The sequence below is a fragment of the Emydura macquarii genome, unplaced genomic scaffold, assembly GCF_026122565.2.
Source record: "Emydura macquarii macquarii isolate MOO-44397 ecotype Brisbane River unplaced genomic scaffold, CSIRO-AGI_Emac_v2 contig_3530, whole genome shotgun sequence".
In the NCBI taxonomy this organism is placed as follows: Eukaryota; Metazoa; Chordata; order Testudines; family Chelidae; genus Emydura; species Emydura macquarii.
The window spans coordinates 10,250,236-10,273,553 of NW_027133667.1; the positions used below are offsets into that span (position 1 = coordinate 10,250,236).

General features: G+C 44.2%; 1 protein-coding gene across 1 annotated transcript in view; it reads right to left on the bottom strand.

The window, feature by feature from the left end:
• CACNA2D4 (calcium voltage-gated channel auxiliary subunit alpha2delta 4) overlaps positions 1-23,318 on the bottom strand; it is a 165,368-nt gene that overhangs the window by 81,630 nt on the left and 60,420 nt on the right. Inside the window, exons 19-26 of the mRNA XM_067536119.1 lie at positions 18,882-18,943; positions 18,519-18,586; positions 18,287-18,332; positions 16,801-16,898; positions 14,620-14,713; positions 13,116-13,215; positions 9,187-9,310; positions 5,654-5,734 (exon numbers count right to left, since the gene is read on the bottom strand). Of these exons, the coding sequence (XP_067392220.1) occupies positions 5,654-5,734; positions 9,187-9,310; positions 13,116-13,215; positions 14,620-14,713; positions 16,801-16,898; positions 18,287-18,332; positions 18,519-18,586; positions 18,882-18,943 (673 nt within the window). The remainder of the gene's footprint in view (positions 1-5,653; positions 5,735-9,186; positions 9,311-13,115; positions 13,216-14,619; positions 14,714-16,800; positions 16,899-18,286; positions 18,333-18,518; positions 18,587-18,881; positions 18,944-23,318) is intronic.

Consider the following 23,318-nt stretch of genomic DNA (forward strand, 5'->3'; position numbering starts at 1 on the left):
AAATACTTTGATGCTCTGCCAGGTATGGCTGATGTTAGTTTAAATAAGGTATTTTTCCACACAGTTCCACCAAGTGGCTGAACAGTATAATACAGTTTAGCATTCCAATACAAGCAGCATGGGGCTAGTTAAAAACACCATAATAGATGCTCATGATAAATGTACACCTTAAATCAGAAAAAACAATAAAAGGACCAAAAGAATGCCACGATGGGTAAACAGCAGAATAATGGAGGTCATTTGAGGCAAACAGGCATCCTTTAAAATTTGGAAGTCAAAACCTAGTGAGGATAATAGGAAGCAGCACAAACTCTGACAGGTTAAGTATAACAATGAAATAAATTGAAAAGAATTTGAAAGAATTCTGCCATGGTGTTTGTCGCGAAAGAATTGTAGAAGCAACTTGCTAGCGACACAAAAACTAATGGTAAGAATTCTTTGTAAGTACATCAGAAGCAGGAAGCCTGCCAAGCATGCAGTGGGGTCACTAGACGACAAAGGTGTTAAAGGATCACTCAAGGAAGACAAACCATTGTGGAGAAGCTAAATTAATTCTTTTCATCAGTCTTCACTGCAGAGGATGTTGGGGAGATATCCACATCAGACCTATTCTTTTTGGGAACACATCTGAAGTACTGTCCCACACTGATGTGTCAATGAAGAGTTTTAGGAACAAATTGATACACTAAATAGTAATAAATCACCAAGACAAGATTGTATTAACCCAAGAGTTCTGAAGGAACTCAAATATGAAATTGCAGAACTATTAATTCTTATATATAACTTATCACTGAAACAAGCTGATTGGAAGGTCCAATTTTTAAAAAGGGCACCAGAAGCAATCCTAGCAATTACAGGTAGCTGAGCAGGTGAGCCAGTGTATATAGTGTACTTGGACTTTCAGAAAGCCTTTGACAAGGTCCTTCATCAAGGCACTTAAAGAAACTAAATAATTCTGGGATAAGAGGAAAGGTTCTCTTCAGTTAAAAGTAGGAAACAAAGGGTAGGAATAAATGGTGAATTTTGACAATGGAGAAAGATCAACAGTAGGGTCCCCCAAAGATCTGTACTGGGACCTGTGGTGTTCAACATATTCATTAATGATTTGGAAAAGAGAGTGAACAGTGAAATGGCAAAGTTTGCAGTTGATACAAAATTATTCAGATAGATAAGTCCAAAGCTGACTATGATGAGTTACAAGGGAATCACACAAAACTGGGTGACTGGCAACAGAATGGCAGATGAGATTCAACATTGTTAAGTGCAAAATAATGAATGTTGGAAAAAATAATCCCAACTTCATATATATATATATATATATATATATATATATATATATATATATATATATATATATATATATATATATATATATATAATGATGAGTTCTAAAATAGCTGTTGCTTCTCAAGAAAGAGATCTTGGAATCATCGTGAATAGTTCTCTGAAAATTTCAGTTCAATGCACAGCAGTGGTCAAAAAGGCTGACAGTATTAGGAACTATTAGGAAAGGGGTAGAAAAATGAGAAAATATCATAATGCCACTATAAAAATCCATGGTGAGCCCACATTGTGTCCAGTTCTGGTCACCTCATCTCAAAAAGGATATAGTGGAACTTGCAAAGGTTCAGAGAATGGCAACAAAGAAGATCAAGGGTATGGAACGGCTTCAATATGAAAAGAGACTAAAAAGATTAAACTTGTTCACCTTAGGAAAGAGACAAATAAGGGAGGATATGATAGAAGTCTATAAAATCAAGAATTGTGTGGAAAAAGTGAAGAGATAAGTGTTATTTATCTTTCCCACAATACAAAAACCAGGAGTCACCCGATGAAATTAATAGGCAGCAGGTTTAATATAAACAAGAGGAAGTACTTTTTCACAGAATGTACAACTAACCTGTGGAACTCATTGCCATGAGATGTTGTAAACTCCCAAAGTGTAACTAGTTCAAAAAAGAACTAGGTAAGTTCATGGAGGATAGGTCCATCAAAAGCAATTAGCCAGCTTGGTCAGGGACACAATCCCATGCTTGGGGCAACCTTAAACCTCTGGCTGCCAGGAACTGGGAGGGAAAGACATGGGTGGATCTCTCCAAAACTGCCTTGTTCTGTACACTCCCCCTGAAGCTCTGGTATTGGCCACTGTTGGAGACAGGATCCTGGGCTAGGTGGACCATTGGTCTGACTCAGTATGGCCTTTTTTCTGTCCTTAACTTCAATAATTATATTGAAAGTATGGAAACATTGAAGGGCAGATCTCAGATGGCATAAACGGTTATAGCTCTATTGACTTCAGTGGGGGCCAGCTGAAGGCCTGTCCCTTGCAATCTTCACCCAGTATGGATGAAAGTGATAGCCTGAGACATGAGGCCTAGTATAACAGGCTAGATATGAGACCTGAGGCCTAGCATAACAGGCCAGATATGAGGCCTGAGCTAAAGTAATGGCATAAAGCAAAGTTAGCAGAAGTTATGCTGTGAATACTGGAAGACTCACAGTAACTGACAAGAACAGCTGGTATTACAAACACACATTCCAAAGATGTACTAGGCAGAAGCACATTCCAGAAAGGTATCAGGACATCCCAATACTCCAAAGATAACGAGGGCTTACTGACCTCTCCAAATGACACTATAATGGATAGAAATGTCTTGTTAATACGATGAATAGAGATGTTTTGACTGAACCATTCAGTACAAGGTAATGTGTGGTATCATACCATGTCAAAGGGTGGTACCTTGCCATGTCAGGAGGTGGCAACCACACATGTCAGAGGGGAATATGCAACTTGTTTGTGTCAATGTATAAAATAGGGTCTTAGAGGAAGCATCTTTGTCCGGCTGAGTGAGGAACGGAAAGTCCTGCTGTTTACTGAGCTGGTCCATTGTCAGGGGCACACATTATTAAGTGTGCTTGTAGCACGTATAGGGCACTTTTTTCTGTGCTCGTTTGACAATAAACCTGCCTTGGTGCCTTCATTGCTGAAAGGATCTGTGGTCTTATTGAATAATTCAATTGTGGAGTGGTGTCTCGGTTACCTGCGCAAAGCTGGGACAGCATACACACTGGGAGAATACACCTGGAGCCAACAACTAACAACATGTATAAAAGCCACCTTGTCTGTGCTAGAGATCTTCTTACCCAGTCTCACTACCAAATGCTAGTGTAAACTGGGCACAAGGATTTTTACCACCACATCATCTTACTCTGATCATAGAGCAGAAGCAGAGTCTCTTACAGATTTCAATGACAGCCCATCTATTTTTTTTTTTTTAAAAAGGAGAAGTAAGACTGATAGAAACTGAAAATAATCATTTGAGTTGGAAGCTACGTTTAGTGGGCCATCTAGTCCAACTTCCTGGATTTCATCAGTTTGACTTAATTATTCTTAAATAATCTTTGGTAGATGGCGATCAACCTTGGAATGTCTCTGGTTATGGCAACTCCATAACCTGTTTTGGCAGCTTGTTCCATTAGTAAACTAAACTGTTGTTCAAGTTATAAAATTTCCCCTAATATTTTAACTAAATTTTCCCTATTTTAGTTTAAGCGCAACAGAAACTGTCAAAAGTCACCTTAAATTACCTCTGCAGTTTCAGCTGAATACAGTACCTATTCTAAATTATTATTAGAATATTCTAAATTATTATTTAGAATTGCTCAGTTTTGCTAGACAGCTGTTCCATTTCACCCCAGAGGTGGTTGCATTTCAGTGGTGAGTGAAGGAATTCCTATGGAGAATTGTAAAGTTTATATAGCACTTCGGGATCTTTTGGAATGAAGGTGTGAAACCTTAACAGCATCCAAATAAAGAGGACAAGGGACTCATTGATATCTGGTAGTGAGTTTCAGCTGGCCTGACCAATTGAATATACCCCAACTCACTAATGTCATAACCTATTTCTAAAAAGTGTTATGTAAGATATCAATAGAAAGCTAATATCATACTAATTATTAATAGTACTGCACGGTGTATATATGGAAGATAAATTCAAAATTACCATCATATTGGGAATGTGAAGTGTGTCTGCCAGGCAGGGCTAACATTATCCCACCCTAGAAAAAAGAATGTGGTTCTGCCACCAGAGAGGTATTTCCAAAGTAAATTAAGGGATAGTGGGAATGCAATGTATACAAAAGGTAAACAGGACCATCAAGCAACAAGGAAAGGAGATAACCACTTAGCATTACAGCAGGGGGAGCAGATTGAAGGAAACAAATCAATATGCATTTTAGAAAACACTAGCAGGAGAAACCTGCATGAAATCTCCTTCACCAGGAGACTCCATGTTGCCTTCCCCACAGCTTGAATGAACTTTACTTTGGAGGGTAACTTTCAGAAGAATCCATTTCAAAGGACTGGACTATAAAGAGAGGGGCAAAGAACCCCAAGTTATCTTTCACCTAAGACAAAGGAACCGAGCACTTTGGATTTTCTGGGAGATCCTGACCAGAGAGGTAGTCAGCCAACTTACTGGAAGGTAGATTGGTAAGGAAACTACCTTGAACAAAGACTGTAGCTTGTTTTGTTAAGTCTTAGCCTCTAGAAAGCATTTTATCTGCTTTTATCCATTTCTAATTAACTCATTTAATGTCCTCTCCTTTTGTTAATGAACTTGTTTTACTAAACCAACTTGAATCTAAACCAACACAGTGCTGTGTTTGATTTCAAGTGAATGTTAACTCCAGTTAATGTGGCAAGCTGCTGGGTACTGTAATTTAAAAGGAACAAACAAACCTTAATAGCTCTCTGAATGGTCCAGGAGAGGACTGGACATTGCAGAGTACACAGTTTTGGGAGGATTTTGAGTTGTTGGGGTCATCTTGCTAGGTATAACCAAGGCTGGTGGAGGCCAGCATGTGGCAGGATATAACAAGCAGGCTGCCGGGAACAGAACACTGAACCAGGGCTGCTTAACACACAGACACTTAGTTCATGCTTGTATGCTGAATGGAGAGTCCAGTCAAGAGAGCAACAGCAGCAGAGCATTCTGAGGCACTCAGGGTCACAAGGCAGGCAGTGACACAATCCCTCACTGATCTGGATTGCTCCTCAGAATGTGACCAGGTGTTCTATAAATGTGAGATCACTATCTTTCAACAGCACACACGGAATTCAGTGAAACTCCTTCAGAAGGGGGCACAAAGCTCAGATTTACAGGGAATGGTGGGAATTTGCAGGAGAGAATTTTGAAGCCAGGAGCATGTTCGCTCCATCAACAAAGGTTAGTTGCCAGCTATTCTAGTACTGGAGGTACAGGCACATCTAATGCTTCTGAAACTCAACGTAATCACCACAAATACTCCACCAGCCCACAGACAGTACAATGATCTCAAAGCTCCAAAACTACCCACTGCACAAGCTTTCTGCTCCAGTCAGATTGGCCGACTGCACCAATCCATAGTCATAGATGTCAGCAATGGAAAATTCCTGTTAATTCACCCAATCTCTCTTCTTGTGCCCAATGCAGGAGCCAAGCAGTATATTCTCTAGTGCTTTGTCCAGTCTAGTTTTCGATATGAAAACACATGTTATTTCCACCACTTTCCTAGGAAGACATTTCCACAGGCTAACAGATCTCACTGTAAGGAAGATTCCCCCAGAAAGACATTGAGAGAAAAATAAAAATCTTTTCTTGGCAGTTCCTACCTGCAGCTATAGCCGTCTTCCCATCCACAGTTACAGCAACAGATGTGCTCACTGTCACCACTTCTGGTTCGCCACCTCCCTCTGTCAAGACACAAATGTAGCAGACTCAGTTATTTTCCCTCTATTGCCAGGAGAAGAGGGTGCAGACCACACACACTGGAGCTCTTTACTTTCCACAGAGAAAAAACACTGAGAACACTGAAGTAGCCAGCTCTGACATGGACCGGGAGTGTGTGGGGAGGTCACATGATAAAAGTGCACAAAGGATGCCTCAACATCAAAAAGTTCAACTCTAATCTCATGCCTGCATCTCTCAGAACACTGAAACATGCCGATTGGCTGTTCAGGAATCAGAAGGCAGGATTTCCTCTTGGTGTAATGTCCCATGAAAGCCAGGGCATTGCCCTTAAAAAAAGAAAGTGCATACTTCCTGAGCAGCTGCTACAAGACTCAGCCAACCTCCTTCTGCACTCTGAGATTGTTTACCTGTGAGAATAAGCGTGTTGTGTCATACTATTAGGCCAACTTTTGGTTTCAGTTACACCTGTTTAAATCCACAGGAACTCCTCACAAGTAAGCCAGTCCTCCTTACTTCTAGTTTTCTGGGTGCAAAGATGTCCCAGAGCGCATTGCACCTCATACCACTGGTGCTGCTCTGTGTGCGTGTCCTCTATGCTATTTCCTGCTGAGAAGGTACGGGCTAGCTGCCCCAGATTTTTCCAGATTGCATTGGTACACACACGAAGTTAGGCAGTGAGAATGCACAAACACAGTTCAACCATTTTTGTGAGGCATAAAAACAGACACAATTGTAGTCTGAACTGCAGTGTCTCATTTCCTAAGTTGAACTCAATCATTTTAGACTGTAACTGTCCTAGGGACAGGATTCCATTTTTTGTAGGGTTTTTTATTTTAATAGATTTGTTTGAAACAAAAAAATAGGGGCTGTGGTTTCTTTTTTACAGACACTGGGGACATTTGAAGGTCAGCATTTCTGAGCATATTTATTCTGCCTCTCATTCCTTCCCAACATGTTGTAGAGTTCAATGCTCTGCCCTCGCAGATGGATTAGGTCTCTTTTCCTTCCCCATGGTCCCAGCATTTGTCTTCATCATTCTTGTTGGTGTCTGACGTGTCCTGAGCATGACTTTGCAGCTGTACTATTTGTTTTAGCCTTAGGTCGTGTGTGGATTTTTTTGACTGAAGTCAGGCTGACTTGCACAAGGGCACTGCACACATCGAGAGAAGCACTTGCGAAACACAAGGACCTTCCTGCCAGATGATGTTCATGTGCTTTGAACCTGATCCCGTGCTTCTTGTGAACCCAAAACTCCCTGTGATGCCTGTGTGGGATTCAGGTAGACAACAAATGCAGGATCAAACTCCCTAGAAGGAGTCTATGTGAAGTTCACAGTCCTGCTGGGTCACACATGTAGATACAGGAAGCATGATCTTGCGGTGAATGCATTAGACTGGGACTCATAAGCTCTGCATTCTATTCCCAGTTCTGCCACAGACTTATGTGACCTTGGGCAAATGACAATCTCTCTGTGCTTCAGTTGCTCATCTGTAAAAAGGGGAGTCTAATTACGGGTCTACCAAATTTGCAGCCGTGAAAAATCACATTACGGACTGTGAAATCTGGTCTCCCCCATGAAATCTGGTCTTTGTCCACACAGCTCTGAAGGCATAGCAGAGCAGCAGCTGCTGGGTGGGCACCCAGCTCTGAAGGCAGCACCGCAACCAGCAGTAGCACAGAGGTGAGGGTGGCAATACCTTATCACGTCACACTTTTCTGCTACTGCTGGCGGTGGTACAGCCTTCAGAGCTGGGTGCGCAGGCAGCAGCCACCATTCTCCTGCCGCCCAGCTTCAGGCAGCAGCACTGCCAGCAGCAGCAGAGAATGCCCCGGCAATACTGTGGCTCTCTAATAGGCTGTGATCCCTTTTTGCATGAGGGCCCCCAGTTTGAGAAACGCTGTGGAGAAATCACACATTTTTCATGGGTTGGTCCTGGCATAAATAGCAAGTTTCGTGGATGAGTAACACATCCGTGAAATGGGCTATTTATGCGGTGTGATTTTTCTGCATTTTAAGTAGACCCCTAAGTATAATCCTTCCTTCCTCCCCCCCTTTGTCTGTCTTGCCTATTTAGAACATAAGCTTTTGGGGGCAGGGACGGTCTCTTCCTATGTGTCAGTGCTTAGCACAATTGGGTCCTGAGCTTGGTCGTGGCTAAGAGATACTATAAAACAAACAATCAGCTTTAAGGCAGTTCTTATCAAGGCAAAGCCACCTTTGATGCTAATTAGGGTTCAGGTGAGCAAGGACTGCGGGATCTGGCCCACAGTGACTAGCAACTGATACCTGGGTGCCAATGTCTAAATTTCTGAGCCCTGCTCTATTGCGAAAAGCAATGAAAGTTGCATGTAGTCTGGCAGAAGAGGCCTCCTGCCATGACTGCCACCTCTGCCCCTCACTCTAGTGTTTACTCTTAAGTGAGGTATTCTTGGGGGCAGGGAGGAGGGGAGAGCATGGATGGAAGGTTTAGTGTGTTTTCTCTCCCTCTCCCCCTCACTTTATATCCTGGTTCATCTTTTGGATCTCATCCTCATTTTCTTCTCAGTGCTGCTGACTTCTCCTCCCACCTACCCTCCCACCACAATGCTACAAAAAGCTTTTACAGTGAAAGTGCTGCGCTCCATGACAGCGCCTGAGCGCTGGGGAAGATGACAGAGGGGATTTCTGCCTCTGTTTTATGAGTGTCACTTAGTATTTTGTTTTGATTTTAATTCCTCTGCTCTCCTCTCCTCCTCCACCCCTGCAGGCTCTGGAGATCACAGAGGCGACAATCGCACCCTAAGCAAGAGACACAACAAAGCTGCTTGTCAGCTGTCATTTTGGGGCTCCGTGTCTAGGGTGAGTGATGTCGACATTACAGAACCAGCATGAGACTCAGCATGCTTGGTGGGGACCATTGAAATGCTTTTGGTGCGGGGAGTGAGATCCCCCTCTTCCCTGGTGAAAAGCTAATTTTCCCTGTTGGGAAATTTTTCATTAAATCCATGAAAAAGTGACTCCAGGACAAATGTCACCTCCTTCCACCTGGTCCCCTGCTCAAGTCTCATGGTCCTACCTGACTACCACTCAAATCATTCCAGCCAGCTAGCCTGCCTATCTATCCCCTCCTTTGCCTCATAGCTCCCCCATCTCTCCTCACTTGATTCCTTATCTTCCCCTGCCCAGCAGACTCATGCATCTTTCAGAAGCCCCGTCCATCCCTCACCTACTCCATGCCCTGCCACCTTGCCCATCCCTCACATCTCTTGTTCATGTCTTGCTGTGAGGCGTCTGCCTCTTTCTGTGCTAATAAGCAGCCCGGGGATGCCTCTCACCATCTCCCAATGTGCAAGAATTCAGTCTGGCAGGAAGGGGATAATGAAGGCGAATGGGGTGGGGACAGGGAACGGGGGACTGTGAGTGACAAACTTTCTCCTTCTCCCTCCTTTGCCCTAGTACTAAAGCGAGGGTTACCTGAACTCTCTTCTGAGGTGATGCTGTAGATGAAGCTCCCTGGGGGATGCTCGACTGCTCGACGGTACCACAAGGGGAAGTGATCCATGGTGAAGATACTCTCTTTGTCCCCAAGGGTCAGGAACTTCCTGTAAGGAAAAAAAAAAAAAAAGTGAAAATTGCCATCTTCATCTGGGACAGGGAAATCCACTCTTCCCTCCTCAGTGCATTCAGCCCAGTGCCTGCCTGAGGGAATGATCTGCCCTTAGCATTGTCAGCACACCAGCACAGCGTCGGCATAGTCAAGGGCAGGGTGATACTAAACTTACTTTCAGACAGCACCTTTCATCTCAAAGGACACCAGAGCACTTTACAAACTATATGCTGTACACAGGCTTCAGCCACTTCATTCACTGCTGAAATGCAGCCATCGCTGGGGCGGAAGGTGCTGCTCTTTAGCAGCACACAGCTACACCACAAGGCAGAAAGTGACCTGTGTCAAACAAACCACAGGGGAGAATTTAGAGGCAAAAGGACTCAGCCAAGCACATTGGTTGGGAAACCAGGGCTCCCACCCCTTCTTTCACAGGAAGTGCTCTGGCATTTTTAAATGGTGAGTAGGTTAGGACAAGCCATAAAGTCAAGATGTCCAAGATGGTGCTGGGGAAGCTGAGTATCTGACCTGCACGTGAGCCATTTGAAGAAACCCACATTTGGAGCTACATGGAAGGTTACCAGAAATGTATTTTCCCACCTGTGATTGGCAAGATTGGTGCCTCCTTCCTCACTATTACAGACATAGTCTTTGCCTTCTAGGCTGGATTATGGCAATGGCTTAGTCCTAGGACCAACAAAGAAAGCGCTGGGGAAGTTTCAGCTAATCCAGCATGCTGCAACTCACCTCTGACACACAGACCTTGCTGTGGGGTATTACACCTGTGCTCAGTGCCCTACCTGGGTTACCCATCACATCCCAGAGTTACTGTGTAGATCAGCACTAGAACCTTAAAGCCCTCAATGGAGTAGGCCTCACAATCACAAGGATGGTCTCTCTATGCAACCCCCAAGAATTCTCCAGTCCATAGAGTCACTACAACTAATAGAGCCTCATGTCAATCCTTTGGCTGCCACGGAAGGGCAAAGGGCCCTTGGCTATAGAAGACCATGCTGAGCCTACACCTCCTTTTAAGAAAGTCATGCCTCTTTGCAAAGGTCTAACCTCGGTAGAGATGGTTACATATACTGTCAAATACGGAGTAGCAGCCCCAAATAAACTGATCCTTACATATTCCATAAGATTCTCTCTAACCTCAGGTAAAAGGAGAATATAGTGGTCCATTTGCAGACAAGCAAGATGCAATTATTTTAAATACAGCACAGGGCACCTAAATACTATGGTAGCGGGTGCTTTACAGATGTTACTGCTGTAGACAGATAATACAGAGGTAAGGTTTAGGAACACATCTGAGCTTAAAGAGAATTATCTGCATGAACCAGGAAACGTACTTTCCAGTTTCTTGGCTTCTGCTCAGCGTGTCACATAGATCTTATGACTTTTTCCAGATTCAGCCACCAGGTGGTGCTGTTGTCCACATCAACATCCACATCCCCCCAGCACAGACTGTTCACCCACCACACACAAGCAACAGTGGTAGGTGGGATGAGTATAGCTAATAAGTAACATCCTTGAATCTGTAGTACTTTTCCTGCCTATACTGCCATTTGGTGAGCAGCTAGAACCTACCTCATGTAGCCCATCCCAGTGGGGCCAGCACTAATGTGCATAAGCCACCTCTGTTGTGGTTAAGAATGAACCACAAAACTGAGAAAGGGAGATGCAAGGAAATGCAAAGTAAGAATCTGGTACCCTGCAGCTGAGAACAATCTCTGTCCCAGCCCAGTGCTGCAGCAGCAGTGTATCTATTTGTAAGCACTGTAGGGATTGTGTTACCCCAGCTAACGTCTCCAATATGGGTGTTCTAACAGTTGTTACCATATGCAGGGGGAAGGTATCTAGTTACCACAGGTAACAGCTGCAGTATTAAAGTATCAACAGGTGCCACGTGTAGGTGAGAGGGATGCTGTTAGTCCAGGTAATGTCTTAGGAGGCATCACAGGGATCATTGGGCAGATGAGAGGACTGAACTTACTATATAAATGGGACTAGATACCCAACCAAAAAGTTCTGGGTAAGATTTTCAAAAATACTTAAGTGATTTAGGCTCCTAAGTGTCTGAATCACTTTGGAAAATGGGACTTAGGTGCTTTAGAAAATTTTACCCTGTGTCTGAATTCCTTTTAAAATGTCTAATCCCCTTCATGCAGCAAGCTCCAAAGAGCAAGAGTGGGGCTGTGAAAGGGATTATGAGGAAGCCCTTCCATTTGCATCGTGGGTGAATGAAGACTCCTATATTTTTGACTCAGTCGAGAACCAGGAACTGGCTCAGGTGCTTAGTGCAAGTGAGATGGGAGAAGGGGTCTGAGTCTTGCCTGATCAAGAAAACAAGATCCAGACAGAGCTAGAAGTTCAGGTCAATAAGGCCAAAGGAGTAGGTCATGAGGAATAATTGATGCCACCCTTACAGGAGAGCCAAGTTCCAGAGACTCACTGGAGCGTCTCAAACCAAAAGGATCGATCTATGGGCTTTTGCACTTGCCATAACATAACCCGGCCATGCCTAGATAGAGCACCAGCAATAATCAGGTAACAGACTTCCATGGAAATCACCACTTCTTCCCCCACCTCCCACCCCATCTCTTTATTTCAGACTTTTACTTTTGCTGTATATTTTAACATAACAATGAGTGGTCTTTTACATGGTTCTTTCTTTTCCCAAGGACTGGGAAGTACTTTACATACTATATACAGGAATCTGCCACTGAAATGCAACCCCCACTAGAGTGATGCAGCTGCAGCCCTCTAAGAAGAATGCTATGCACCAGCAGTACAGGACAGGGAATCTACATTGGCTTCCCACAGAACACTGAGTCAAGGTCAAGGTTTTGTTTCTTATTCTAAAAGCACTCAATGGCCTGGGCCCAGCATATTTAAAAGATTGCCTAAAGTTTTGGGATGAAGACTGTAGCTGACAAGTGTGCTGCTCAGGCACAATGGAACTTTCTGCCATAAGGGTAAAGCTCATTTGTGCAGGAAATGGGACCTTCTCAGAGGCTGGTCCCAGACTGTGGAACAAATTCCCACAGGAACGAAGGACCATCACAAAACTCACCATCTTCTGCTCCAAGTGCAGGGTGCACTTCTTCAGCCTACTTTCTAACAGAAACTCAAAGAAATGTGTATATTTAAAAATAACTCTAACCAAAATCCTACCAACCCAAAACACTCCATTGCACACACAATTCTCCCTCTAAGGAGAGGATGAGAGAGGTATTAACTACATGGGACAGACATTAGTCACATTGTTTAATGCACCCCTGGAAGGTGCTCAGATACTATGATAATGAGGGCAGTATAAAAACCAATATAGGATAGAATATTCAGCATTTAGACTGCATGGGGAATTGAGATAGGCAGACTATAACTAGCCAAATTGGAACATGGCCCAAACGCTAAAGCATAAATCTCCCCACACTTTGACAAAAGGTATCAGAGGATCTCCAGTGACTGTAATGTCCTGGAACAGCCCTTCTATTTCCTGACCAGGACTTTGGAACCAAGAAAAGATTATATCTCGCAGAAAAGTCAGCTTACATTTTACATTGAAACCAGTGCATTCTGGAACAGGTTTTTGTCATATAACAGAACAAGCACAAAAAGGGCACCCCCCCAGCCCTCATGACACAGGGGACAGGATCCACTCCACTAACCCCAGGTTGCTTCCCATTCTGTTTTCTGTAACCCTGGATACTGTCCAAAGCACGGTGGCAATTTCATGCTGCCCCTTCACAGAGACTAGAAGAAACTCCACAGTGAAGTTCATTTTAAGGACTTGCCTGTTCGAGAGTTTCTCAGATCCCACATACAGGAGGCTCCTCATGAGGCCAGCCCGAGTGCCCAGAAATGCCGTCTCGACCCCCTGCTCAGTCTCACTGTGGGAGAGAACGAGATACCCAGAGGGCCAGAATTAGTTCTCTGAGCTAGAGACAAACCTGTACTACTGCCATGTAGTAAGGACCTCCAAAGTGGAGATTCAGAGGGCAACACATTGGAGTGGGAGGTTTCTTAAGCATTTAGGACCAAATTCCCCTGTGATATCCTGTCACTGCCTTCAATGGGGTTATACCAAAACTGAGACATTTGAAAATCCCAGCCTTAATTAGCATTACCATGATTTTATTATTCATTCTCACATTCACACTTTTGTCATTTGTCCATTTTGTCCCTTTATAGACAGAACTTAAAGTCTTCTACTCCTGCCAGCCCAGCCACAGGCTATTCACATGCCGGACTGGGGAGGGAGATGGGTCACTCAGAGAGAATGGGTCTTTCCCGGGGGGGACAGAGCAGTTAAGGGATGGCGAGGGATAAAGTAGCTGAATGGCTCAGAGTTCTGGAGTTGTGGCTAGCATAGATGTGACATTGTTGTGAAGAGACTCACAGTGTAAAGGGCCAGCTTCTATGGACATGGCACTGCCTTTTTAAGTGAAAGAAATGTGCTGGAGTGACAGCTTAAGGCTATGTCTACACTAGGGCTTGTTGGAAAAAAATTCCTGCCATTGCTACCACTGGTTCAGCGCCATAGATGGTACCAACAGTGGGAGTTCAAGTGCAGAGAAGACAACATTGGCTGCCAATGTTTTTAACATCATGCAGCAAGCAGACCTCAACAACACAGTGTTAAAGTGCTAGTAGTCCTAGATGCCCAGGTGGTAGCAGCTGTGGGAAATCCAGGTGGAGGCAAGACCCCATAGATTCACATCCCTTCTCAGTTTTGGCAGCAGCAGTCCAAGCTTCCATCTATGTACCTCAACCCAGATCTGAAGGCACCATCTATAAACGTGACAGGGTAGGTCAATCTCCATGGCCCATTCAGTTCTCAGCTTCACCATCAGTAAAAAAGCCAATTAGTGCCAGCTGGGATAATATTTTTTGTGATACTCCAATAGGAAATGGACTCAGACCAATTCACTTTCTGTAGTTCAAGGAACAGTTGTCACATGGTAACAATATTTGGTCACTACCATCCTTGGGTGAAATTTGAACTCATGACTTCAAAGTGTAAGTTTCTGTATCTATTACTAATACCCCAAATGTGAGACTCCTCCTCTTTGGAGTCCATGCCTGAGAGGGAGATCGATGTGCTCCTTCTGTATCTATGGTCAGCTCAGTGCTATGTAAGGATCTATTATGGGCTCTACTAGACAAAGGGAATGAAGTTGTTCCTTCAGCTTGGCCACAGAGCTTTCACCAGGGAATCAGAAGACCCTGTGTCCCAGCTCCGAGAAGACCATGAGATCTGAATGAATTTCAGCTGTGTTTTCACATATACTTACTCAGACATGTTGAGGGCCAAGGCTGTCCAGTAGGCCTCCATTGGCGCAGTTACCACAGCATCAAACAGCACCTCCTGGACCAACTCCTCATCACCTGAGCAAAAAACCAAAACAAAAAAACCCCACCAAAACCAAACATGACGAGGAGTGAAAAGAGTGTCATCCCTTTGCCTCCTAGATGTCCTTTACAGCTGCAATGTTACTGATCTAACTTTTGGTCCAGCAGGTTGAACAACAAAGAACAAAAGAAAGCTCCCACTTGATTTTGCTGACCATCCCAGGGGTGCCTCAGCTCTGGCAGGGAGGACAGAATGGGAAACCTTACCAGAGGTTTGATCAAGCCACTCCCACATCCTGTCTAGCGGCAGTCATGCAGACAGCATTACAGTCAGGGCAGCTCACCCCCATGTTGTATGTGAGTGGCAGTGACCCAAAGTCTGGGGTTCAGGTGGTCACTCATATCGCAGTTCAGCACACTAGACCCTCTTTACACAGTTGTAAAGGGTCAGGGTTCACCTTCTGTCAACCCGAAAGGTGTTGAAAAGCTGAGCAAACAAAACAGTTTCAAAAGTTTCAAAATTGTTGTTTCAAGCGAATGTCCTCTAACAAAACATATTTAAATCCTAGTCTAGACAAAGCCTCTGCACCCTATTTTAGTGGGGTGGTCCTCCTCCGTTCTCCTGGAAGATCCCACAGGGCTCCATTCTTAGCCCCTTTTTCTTCTTGCTCTAAAGCTTTACTTTGGGAAATCTCATCTACCTCAGGCAGCTTCCTCATCATCTTTATGTCACTGACTTTCAAATCGTCTTCCCCAGTCCTGACTTGTGCCCATCTACTCTGTCCCTTATTTCTGTCTGCCTGACACCTCCTCCTGGATGCCTGACTATCAATTTAATCCTAACATGGCCAAAACGGAACCCCTTATCTTTCCTTCAAGTTTTCCCCACTCTCTGTCATTACTGATAGGTTCCCCTTCTCCTTGTCACTGAGACCTATAAGCTGAGGGTCATCTTTGACTCCTCCCTCTCCTTTACCCAACACACTCATTTGTCCAAATCCAGCTGCTTCTTCTTCTTCCATAGCACTTCCAAAATTTGAACGTTTCTTTCTGTCCACACTGCTAAAACTTTCATCCAGGGCTTTATCATCTACCTCCCTCTCCTCCTGGACACACATCTCCCCTCTTTCCGTCCATTCAAAACACAGCCACTAAGACAGTCTTTCATCGCCCTTTCCCATCATTCTGTGTTACATTCTCCCTGCTTCCTCTGAATCCCTCCACTGGCTCCCTTTTCGTACCTCATCAGGGTTAAACTTCTTGTCTTCACCCTTAATGCCCTTCACTACACTGCCTCTCCCTGCTTATTTGTTCTTGTCTCTTATAGTCTCACCCTGCACCCTTCATGCTGCCAATAATACCAGTTTTGAACAGCCATTTATCTGCTTGTTCCACAAACATCTCTGTGCTTTCTTCTACACTACCTCTTATTCATAGAGCATCCTCTGATCAATAAGGCCACAACTCTTTCCTTCCTCAGATCCCTCCTCAAGATGCACTTCTGTGCTGATATTTACATGAGATCAGTTAGTTAATAATGTTCAGGTACAGCAACAGGTAGGGATAGCTGATTTAATTTAATTAAAAATGCAAACAAAACCCAAACATTCTTTCAGATGATTTGGAACCATCAGGGAACATCAAGTAATGCACCCTATGAATCCACGTGATCTTTTCATTACATTCGTCCTCCCTTGCCCATTTCCCTCCTTAGTTTGTCATAACCACTTGCTCTGCCTTATTTCAAATTCAGTTGTTACTCTTTAGGGCAGACATTGTCTTTTAGCCAGTGTTTGAGGAATGTTTAACACAATAGGACCCAGCTCTGAAAAGGGCCTTTGGGCTCTCCCACAATACAAATAAATAATGTTATTACTATTGCTGTAGAACTACGCAGCTCTGAACTATATGCAGGCCCCCTTCCCCTCCTGGCTCCCCCCACAGCACAATGGCCATTCAATTTATTTCCACTTACGAAGGGAGCAATTGTTTGAACTCAGCTCTGCAGATATGTGCAGATAGTGCACGAGCTGAGTCTGCACCACTCAGCTACCCACAGCCCTTCTCCAGGGTGGAGAGACACAGGGGAGCTTAAGCAGGTCACTTTCATTTCCAGCACTCACATTCCAGATCGGGTTCCTCTCCTGTGAGGAAGCGGATCATGGCCTCCAGCTGGCTGAGCTTCCGGTGATCTGGATCAATATCTGTGATGCAGTAAATCCTGGAAGCAAGAAAAGAAACACCGAAAATCACTTTCAAGCAAACACACCAGGAAAACAGTGATCTGGAAAAAAATTGGAACAAATCGTTGGCCACCTAGGAATTTCAGCTGGTATTATGCTGCACTCCGTGTTCTGTGCACCCAACAGCATGGATAGAACTCAGATCCTCCAGTTAAAAAGAGCACAGGACCCTACCAACTGAGCTAAAGAAGCATCTTTGTTAGCAGTATAGTTCTTCTGACACGCAGCAGAGCAGTTCTAATTTCACCCAGCAAAGGGCAATGGTAATATATACACTAGCCCATTTACAACAATAGTCAGTGTGATGGAGAAAAGCAGAAAGCACTAATGCCAAAGGAGACAGAAAACTAGACAGTGAACAAACTTGCAATGTGATATAGTGGCAAGAAAAACCAATGGGCTGCATATGCAGAGGCATCAGGATACAGAGCTGGGAGGTGATCACTTCTCTGTATTCCATAAGAGACCAGCTTTCTAATATTGATTTCAGTTCTGGCCACTTCAATGTCAGATTGAAAAGGTATCAAGAAGAAACACAAGTTATTAAGGAACTTAAAGGAACGGTGTAGGAGGTAAGACAAGAAGACGGTATCATGTAAAGCAGATGAACAAATAACTGGAGTATATACAATAACTGCATGAAACTGAAGGAGGAAGAGATGCTGTTCATGGGATCCGAGGGGTTTTAACGAGGGTGTAATAACTTGGGGTTTTTTGGAAGGGCTTCTTGCAAATAATTATTTTAATTTTGATCCATTTGAGGTTCACATGCCTGAGTTTAATGCTGAGTTTCAGGTACACACAAATCCCAAATCTCAAAGCAAAAGTTGAAAATGCCAAACTTTGCTTTGTTTCACAGCCAAACCAAGCAAAAGCACAAATTTTGCATGATCTGATTTTGCATCAATAAAGTCAACTCCCAGGTTCACTAGAAACTACATCCAGGCTCTATTAAAAGGCACATGAATCACGCTGATTTCTCACTGCGCATAGTCTGACTTTGCAACAAAATCCTATCTTGCTGAATTTTGTGTGGTTTAGGGTTTGTTGCACAGTTCTAGGAAGTACTAGAAGGAATGGGATGAGATTGTGCAAAGGAGAATTTACGGTGAATATCAGGAGTTCTTTCCTGACAATCAGGTGTGTCACACTGTAGAATAGTCTCCCGAGGAAAGCGACGGACGCCTCAGGAGCTTGCGCCAAGCTCCGGAAGCTCAGCGTTTGCTCTGGCACCATCACTTCCATCAGGACAATACTGCTTTTCTTCCAGGCCTGGGAGAGGGGCAGGGCAGAGCAGCGAGTGACCCTCTGCCAGGGATCTCAACGCGAAGCTCCAACAGCAACTGAATATCAATCATATTCTTACCATTCGTTGGCTAAGGTCAAGTCTGGCTGCAGCAGGTCATGCAAGCCTGAAACAAGAAAGCAACCAATGTCTATTGATCAATCAATGAATCCAAGAGACAGAAAGAGGCTGAGGGGACAGGGGAGGAGGACAGAGAAGAGAGGGAGGCAACAGCCCATCCCTGGGATGGCAATGAAGTTCAATATCCCTGCTCTCTACGTTGGTTTGATTTGGCTGTTTCAGGTTAACCTACCTTCTTCCACTGAAGTGTCCCCCAGAAGAATGTATTCCCCATGCCCACGGGACAGGACGACACCCAGACTGCAGGCAGGGAGAAAAGAGAGGGTTTGTCAACAAGGTAACAGGTAATCCCCAAATGCTTAAATCTGACACTGCCCTCCCTGAGAGGTGAGCTATCATCCTCAATGCCATCAGCTCCCTCCTCACTTATTAACAAAAGAATATTCCCAAAACAGCAGTAAGAGTATCTGAACTCCAATGCGAGGGAGCAAGGCACCCCTCTGTCATAGCCAATATCATGAGAAGGAAGGACTAAATAGCTACACTCCCTCTACCCCTCAGAAGTCCATCCCTGAACTGAGAGACACTTGCTCACCTGAAAGGTGTGTCACTGATGTCAGTGAAGAAGTAATCATTAGTGAGGAACAGAACCCGTTTCTGGAATAAATAAATGAAGGGGAAAATGAGAAACTTTTTGAAAAAGAAACCCTGAAGTGGGGAAAGGGATACACCATCCTACTGCACCACAGCAACAATGGGGATCCCAAAGGCAAGACAAAGCATCTGATTAACTCCACTAATATCCACCCCCACAAGCTGGGTCTGAGACAATGATGCAGTGTGCAATGTTCTGCAAGTCATGCTTTTCAGAGATCCACTCAGTCATTCAGTTTCCTCACAGGGCCAGTAAAACTCTGTTGCTCTGGGATTACAATCCAGAGAGCAGAAAGTGGGAGGAAGCTGCCTTCCCCTCTCACTGCATTAGCTATATTCTCACTGCATGACCAAGTAGCCTGAAAATTCAGCCTATCCAATATTTTCATGGAATGAAAAGTTCTGAAAACATTTCAATTTGGAAACATTAAAAAGAAAGAATGACATTTTCAATCAAAACAAAACACACTGCCAGGGTCAGCCTGCACTGCATCCTGGGTTTGTGCACTCAACAGATGGGTTAGCAGGAATACAGATGGGGCTGAGGTTAATGAACTGGGTGAAGAGGTGGCAGACAGCAGGGTGACCTGCTCTGTTCATGGCTTCTCTCTTTTCCTACCCGGATCATGTAAGGTGGTATGTGTGTGCGTGCACGCACACCTCTCTCTGATGAAACACGAATCTGCAGGATACTGGAAAATCTGTCTGGCACAGCAACAGCACTCAAACGGACTTGAGGCAAAACCATCCACACTGCGCATAGACAGCTTCCTGCTGTGGGACATTCCTATCCTGGCTGACAGCTGAGCATCATCCAGAGAAAAGTACTCCAATCATTTCAGTAAATGATCAAATATGGCCAGCCTGGTAACCTGGAGGTAAAATGCCTTGTGCTACTGTAACCAAGGCCCCCCACCTGGGAGAGGTGGGAAGGGTACACTTTACCCAGGCCTGGAGGCCCTGGGGGACCCAGCCCAGGCTGCAACCTCCATTACCATGAGGAAAAAAAATTTCATGGCTCATGAGATTGTATGTAAGGGATGAGGGATTGTGGTATGTGTGTCGGAGGGGGCCCGTCTTACAAGTTTGTACTGGGCCCGAAATAAATTATGCTTGGGCCCTGGCTGTAACCCACATGCTTAATAGGGAGATATCTCTTTAACAGATCTATTGGTAGGTGGGTAGATAGGAATGGGTTGTGTCTGGGTCACTGTTGCTAAGCAGATGCACCATTAGCTGTCCACACTCAGAAGTTTGTGGAATTGGGTGTGTAGTTTCGGGTATGCTCAATAGTTTCTCTGTTGCTGGACTCAGACTACATGAGGGCAAGTAGTCAGGGCAGCTGCTTTGCAAAAGGCCATGTACCCTCTGTGGGTTGGGAGAAGCTAAGCTACAGGAGCAGAAAACAGGCTGTTTTTCCTAACTCTGAAGCATTTTGCAGCAAATTAATGATATTGTTAACCCTCCAACAGGAAAGCCCTGGCAGTGTTAATTCTAGAAAGGGGAAATTGGAAGGGAAACTAAATTATTTTAATTGTACACTTTGAATGTTGTTTGATTTTAGCCAAACTGTTTTAGTTAAATTGTCTCAACTAGGATGATTCACCAACTTCTCTCTTATTTAAATATAATAATGAGGAAAGAGGCTTATTTTGCTATTCTCGGTTTTGTATTTTTTCTTGTCACAGGGTTTTGTTTTGTTTTTTTAAATTTATATACTTAACTGAGTGGTTGGTTAATTGGTTAGCTGACTAGCTAATTGAGTGATTTCAGCAGAGGAGGAGAAGGAAGACTCTGTATGGATTTCAGCTGAAAATTTCTACAAGCAATTGGTGGGAAGATGTTGATGTAGACTCAGCAGACTGTATAGATTCGGTGATCAAAGCTCTGAGACTCAGCTGACCTCAACCTAAGCTTTTGGGAGCTCTGAGTTTCTTCTCACTATGTTCTGTGGGGACTGACCTGTTTAGATTTAATTTGTTTTCTTTATTTATGTATAACTGCAAAGATAATGGATGTGGCATATAAAGTAGCCAGGTTATATTGTAAATATTAAAATATTAATTTTCTTTAACATAAGATTTTATAAAGTTGGTACTTAAGAATTAAGTTCATTTCTTTTGTTCTTTTGGACTTGATTGTGAGGAGGCTGATGCCTTACTGAAAATCCTTAGTGACTGAATTCTGGGTCTCCAGGTGCTTTTTTCTGGGAGTTGGCTTTTTTAGGCATTGGAGCAGGGCAATGAAGTAAACTTTAGCCCAATAAGCCCACCCAAAGGATACACTGTCACACAGAGGTTCAGAAATTTGGGTCTCCCATCCTGCAGTCTGAGTGGCTGCAGAAATAAAATAATCATTCTCACCTATCTCTTGGAACAACCTGGTTTGCGGGAAGTGACTGGGTAAGAAAAAACAGAATAGCTCTCTACCAGCAGATGAAACTCAATGAGGGCTGCCAGGTGTATTCTGAAGGAGCTAATAAATAGCACCGTGGATTTTAAGGATAAGAGGTATTACAATACATCCAGAATCTGTTCCTGTAAAGCGGAAATTCCTGATTGATCACACCAAAACATAATTTTTTTCCACTTTGCTTTTTAGCATTTCCTGGTAAAGTCCTTTCTATTGCTGTTCTGGATGCACTGGACACAGGGGTGTGCATGAGGGGGGACAAGCTGGGGCATAGGCCCCCCAAATAATTGGTGGGGGCACAGAACTCCTCTGGCCCCAGCATGAGGAAGGGGAGCTGACAGCTCCTCCGGCCCTGGGGCTGCGGCAGGGACACAGAATGTGCCCCTCCAAAAGTTGTCAAATTTTTATTCCCAGTCACTTCCCGCTTCTTGAAAGGTATGATTAGAATCTTCATTCCATGGATGAACACAGCAAAAAGTGGCTTTGACAAGAGATGGTTTTTTAGTCTGTGGCCCTACTAGTCTAGCAGGCAAATGAAACTGACCAGATGTCAATTTGATTGGCTCCAAAGATACATGGAACCGAAGAGAAGTGAAAGTGACAAGCTTATGTGTTAGTGCCGCTGTGCTGCTTTGATGGCACATATATTTGAGTGGCAGACATCAGAAAGCAGAGGAGGGAATTTGTGGCAGAGCCCAGGGTTGATAAGGATGAGGCTGGTTGAAAGTGAGGAAAGAGCTGAGTGAAAGGAATATAGATTATGGTGTCTTTGGCATAGAAGTGCTCCCCACAGTTGATTCATAGTTTTCAAGGTCAGAAAGGACCATTGTGATCATCTAGTCTGACCACCTGTATAATACAGGCCATAGAACTTCCCCACAATAATTCCCAGAGCAGATCTTCTGGAAAAACATCCAGTCTTCATTTTAAAAATTGCCAGTGAGGGAGAATCACCACACCCCTTGGTAAATTGTTCTAATAATTAATTACCCTCTCTTAAAAATTTGTCTTATTTCCAGTCTGAATTTGCCTCGTTTCAAGTTGAATTCAGAAGGGAATTGCCAAGGGATGATATAGAGGAGGGACTTAAGGATGGAACCTGAAGGATACTCCTTAGAGAGGTCTAGTGGGAGAGAAGCCTCTATTGCTAGCAATCACCAAAAAAACCACTGACACTTTGTCAATCTAACTTTGCTGCAAAAATCTCTATGCTGCTCATCAAGGTGGTTTTATTTTGTTGGCAAGCAGGAGAGCTTTTTCAGTGGAAGGAGCATTGTAGTGTGTACACCCCCACTGTTTTGTTGACAAAAGTCTGTAGTGTAGACAAGGTCTTAGTTAAGATGGTTCTTCAGACAGATCCTTGCTGTTCTCCACTTCCCACCACCTGATATGCTATTGTTTACCATCCCATCCCCAGTCATCAGTAGCTACCTGCTCCAGAATGGGATCATCCAGTACTGGGATTTTTTCAAAGGGCAAGACCTTAGCTCCATTTGGTACTGGAGCTGCTTCCTCACCACAGAAGCTCTCATCAGTACCACCAGAGCCAGTGCACTCTCCTTCAGCAACTCAAGTTATGGAAACAACTCTGTCAACTCTGGCTTGTTTCTCAGCTCCAGATAACCTCTTGGTGCTCCTGGAACAGGAGTCACCACTGCTTCCCAAACCCCAGTGCCCTATCCACTCCTTCACTGGTACCGATCTCCCTGCAGTACCCCTTTCAATCCCCATTCTCGAGCAGGGGTCAAGCCAGACTGTTGCCCATACCGTCAATGAGTAGAGGCCAGTCATCACAACCTCCTTGGATACAGAGGGCTTCCCCTCTGGATCTGGGCTCTGAATCCTCAGAGTCTGAAGAGGACTATGACAGACACCCACTCCTGGACTATGCTCTGAGGGGAATGAGTCCACACAGGGCACAGAGACTCTAGGGTATCTTTCTCCTCCCATATGAGAGAATACTTAC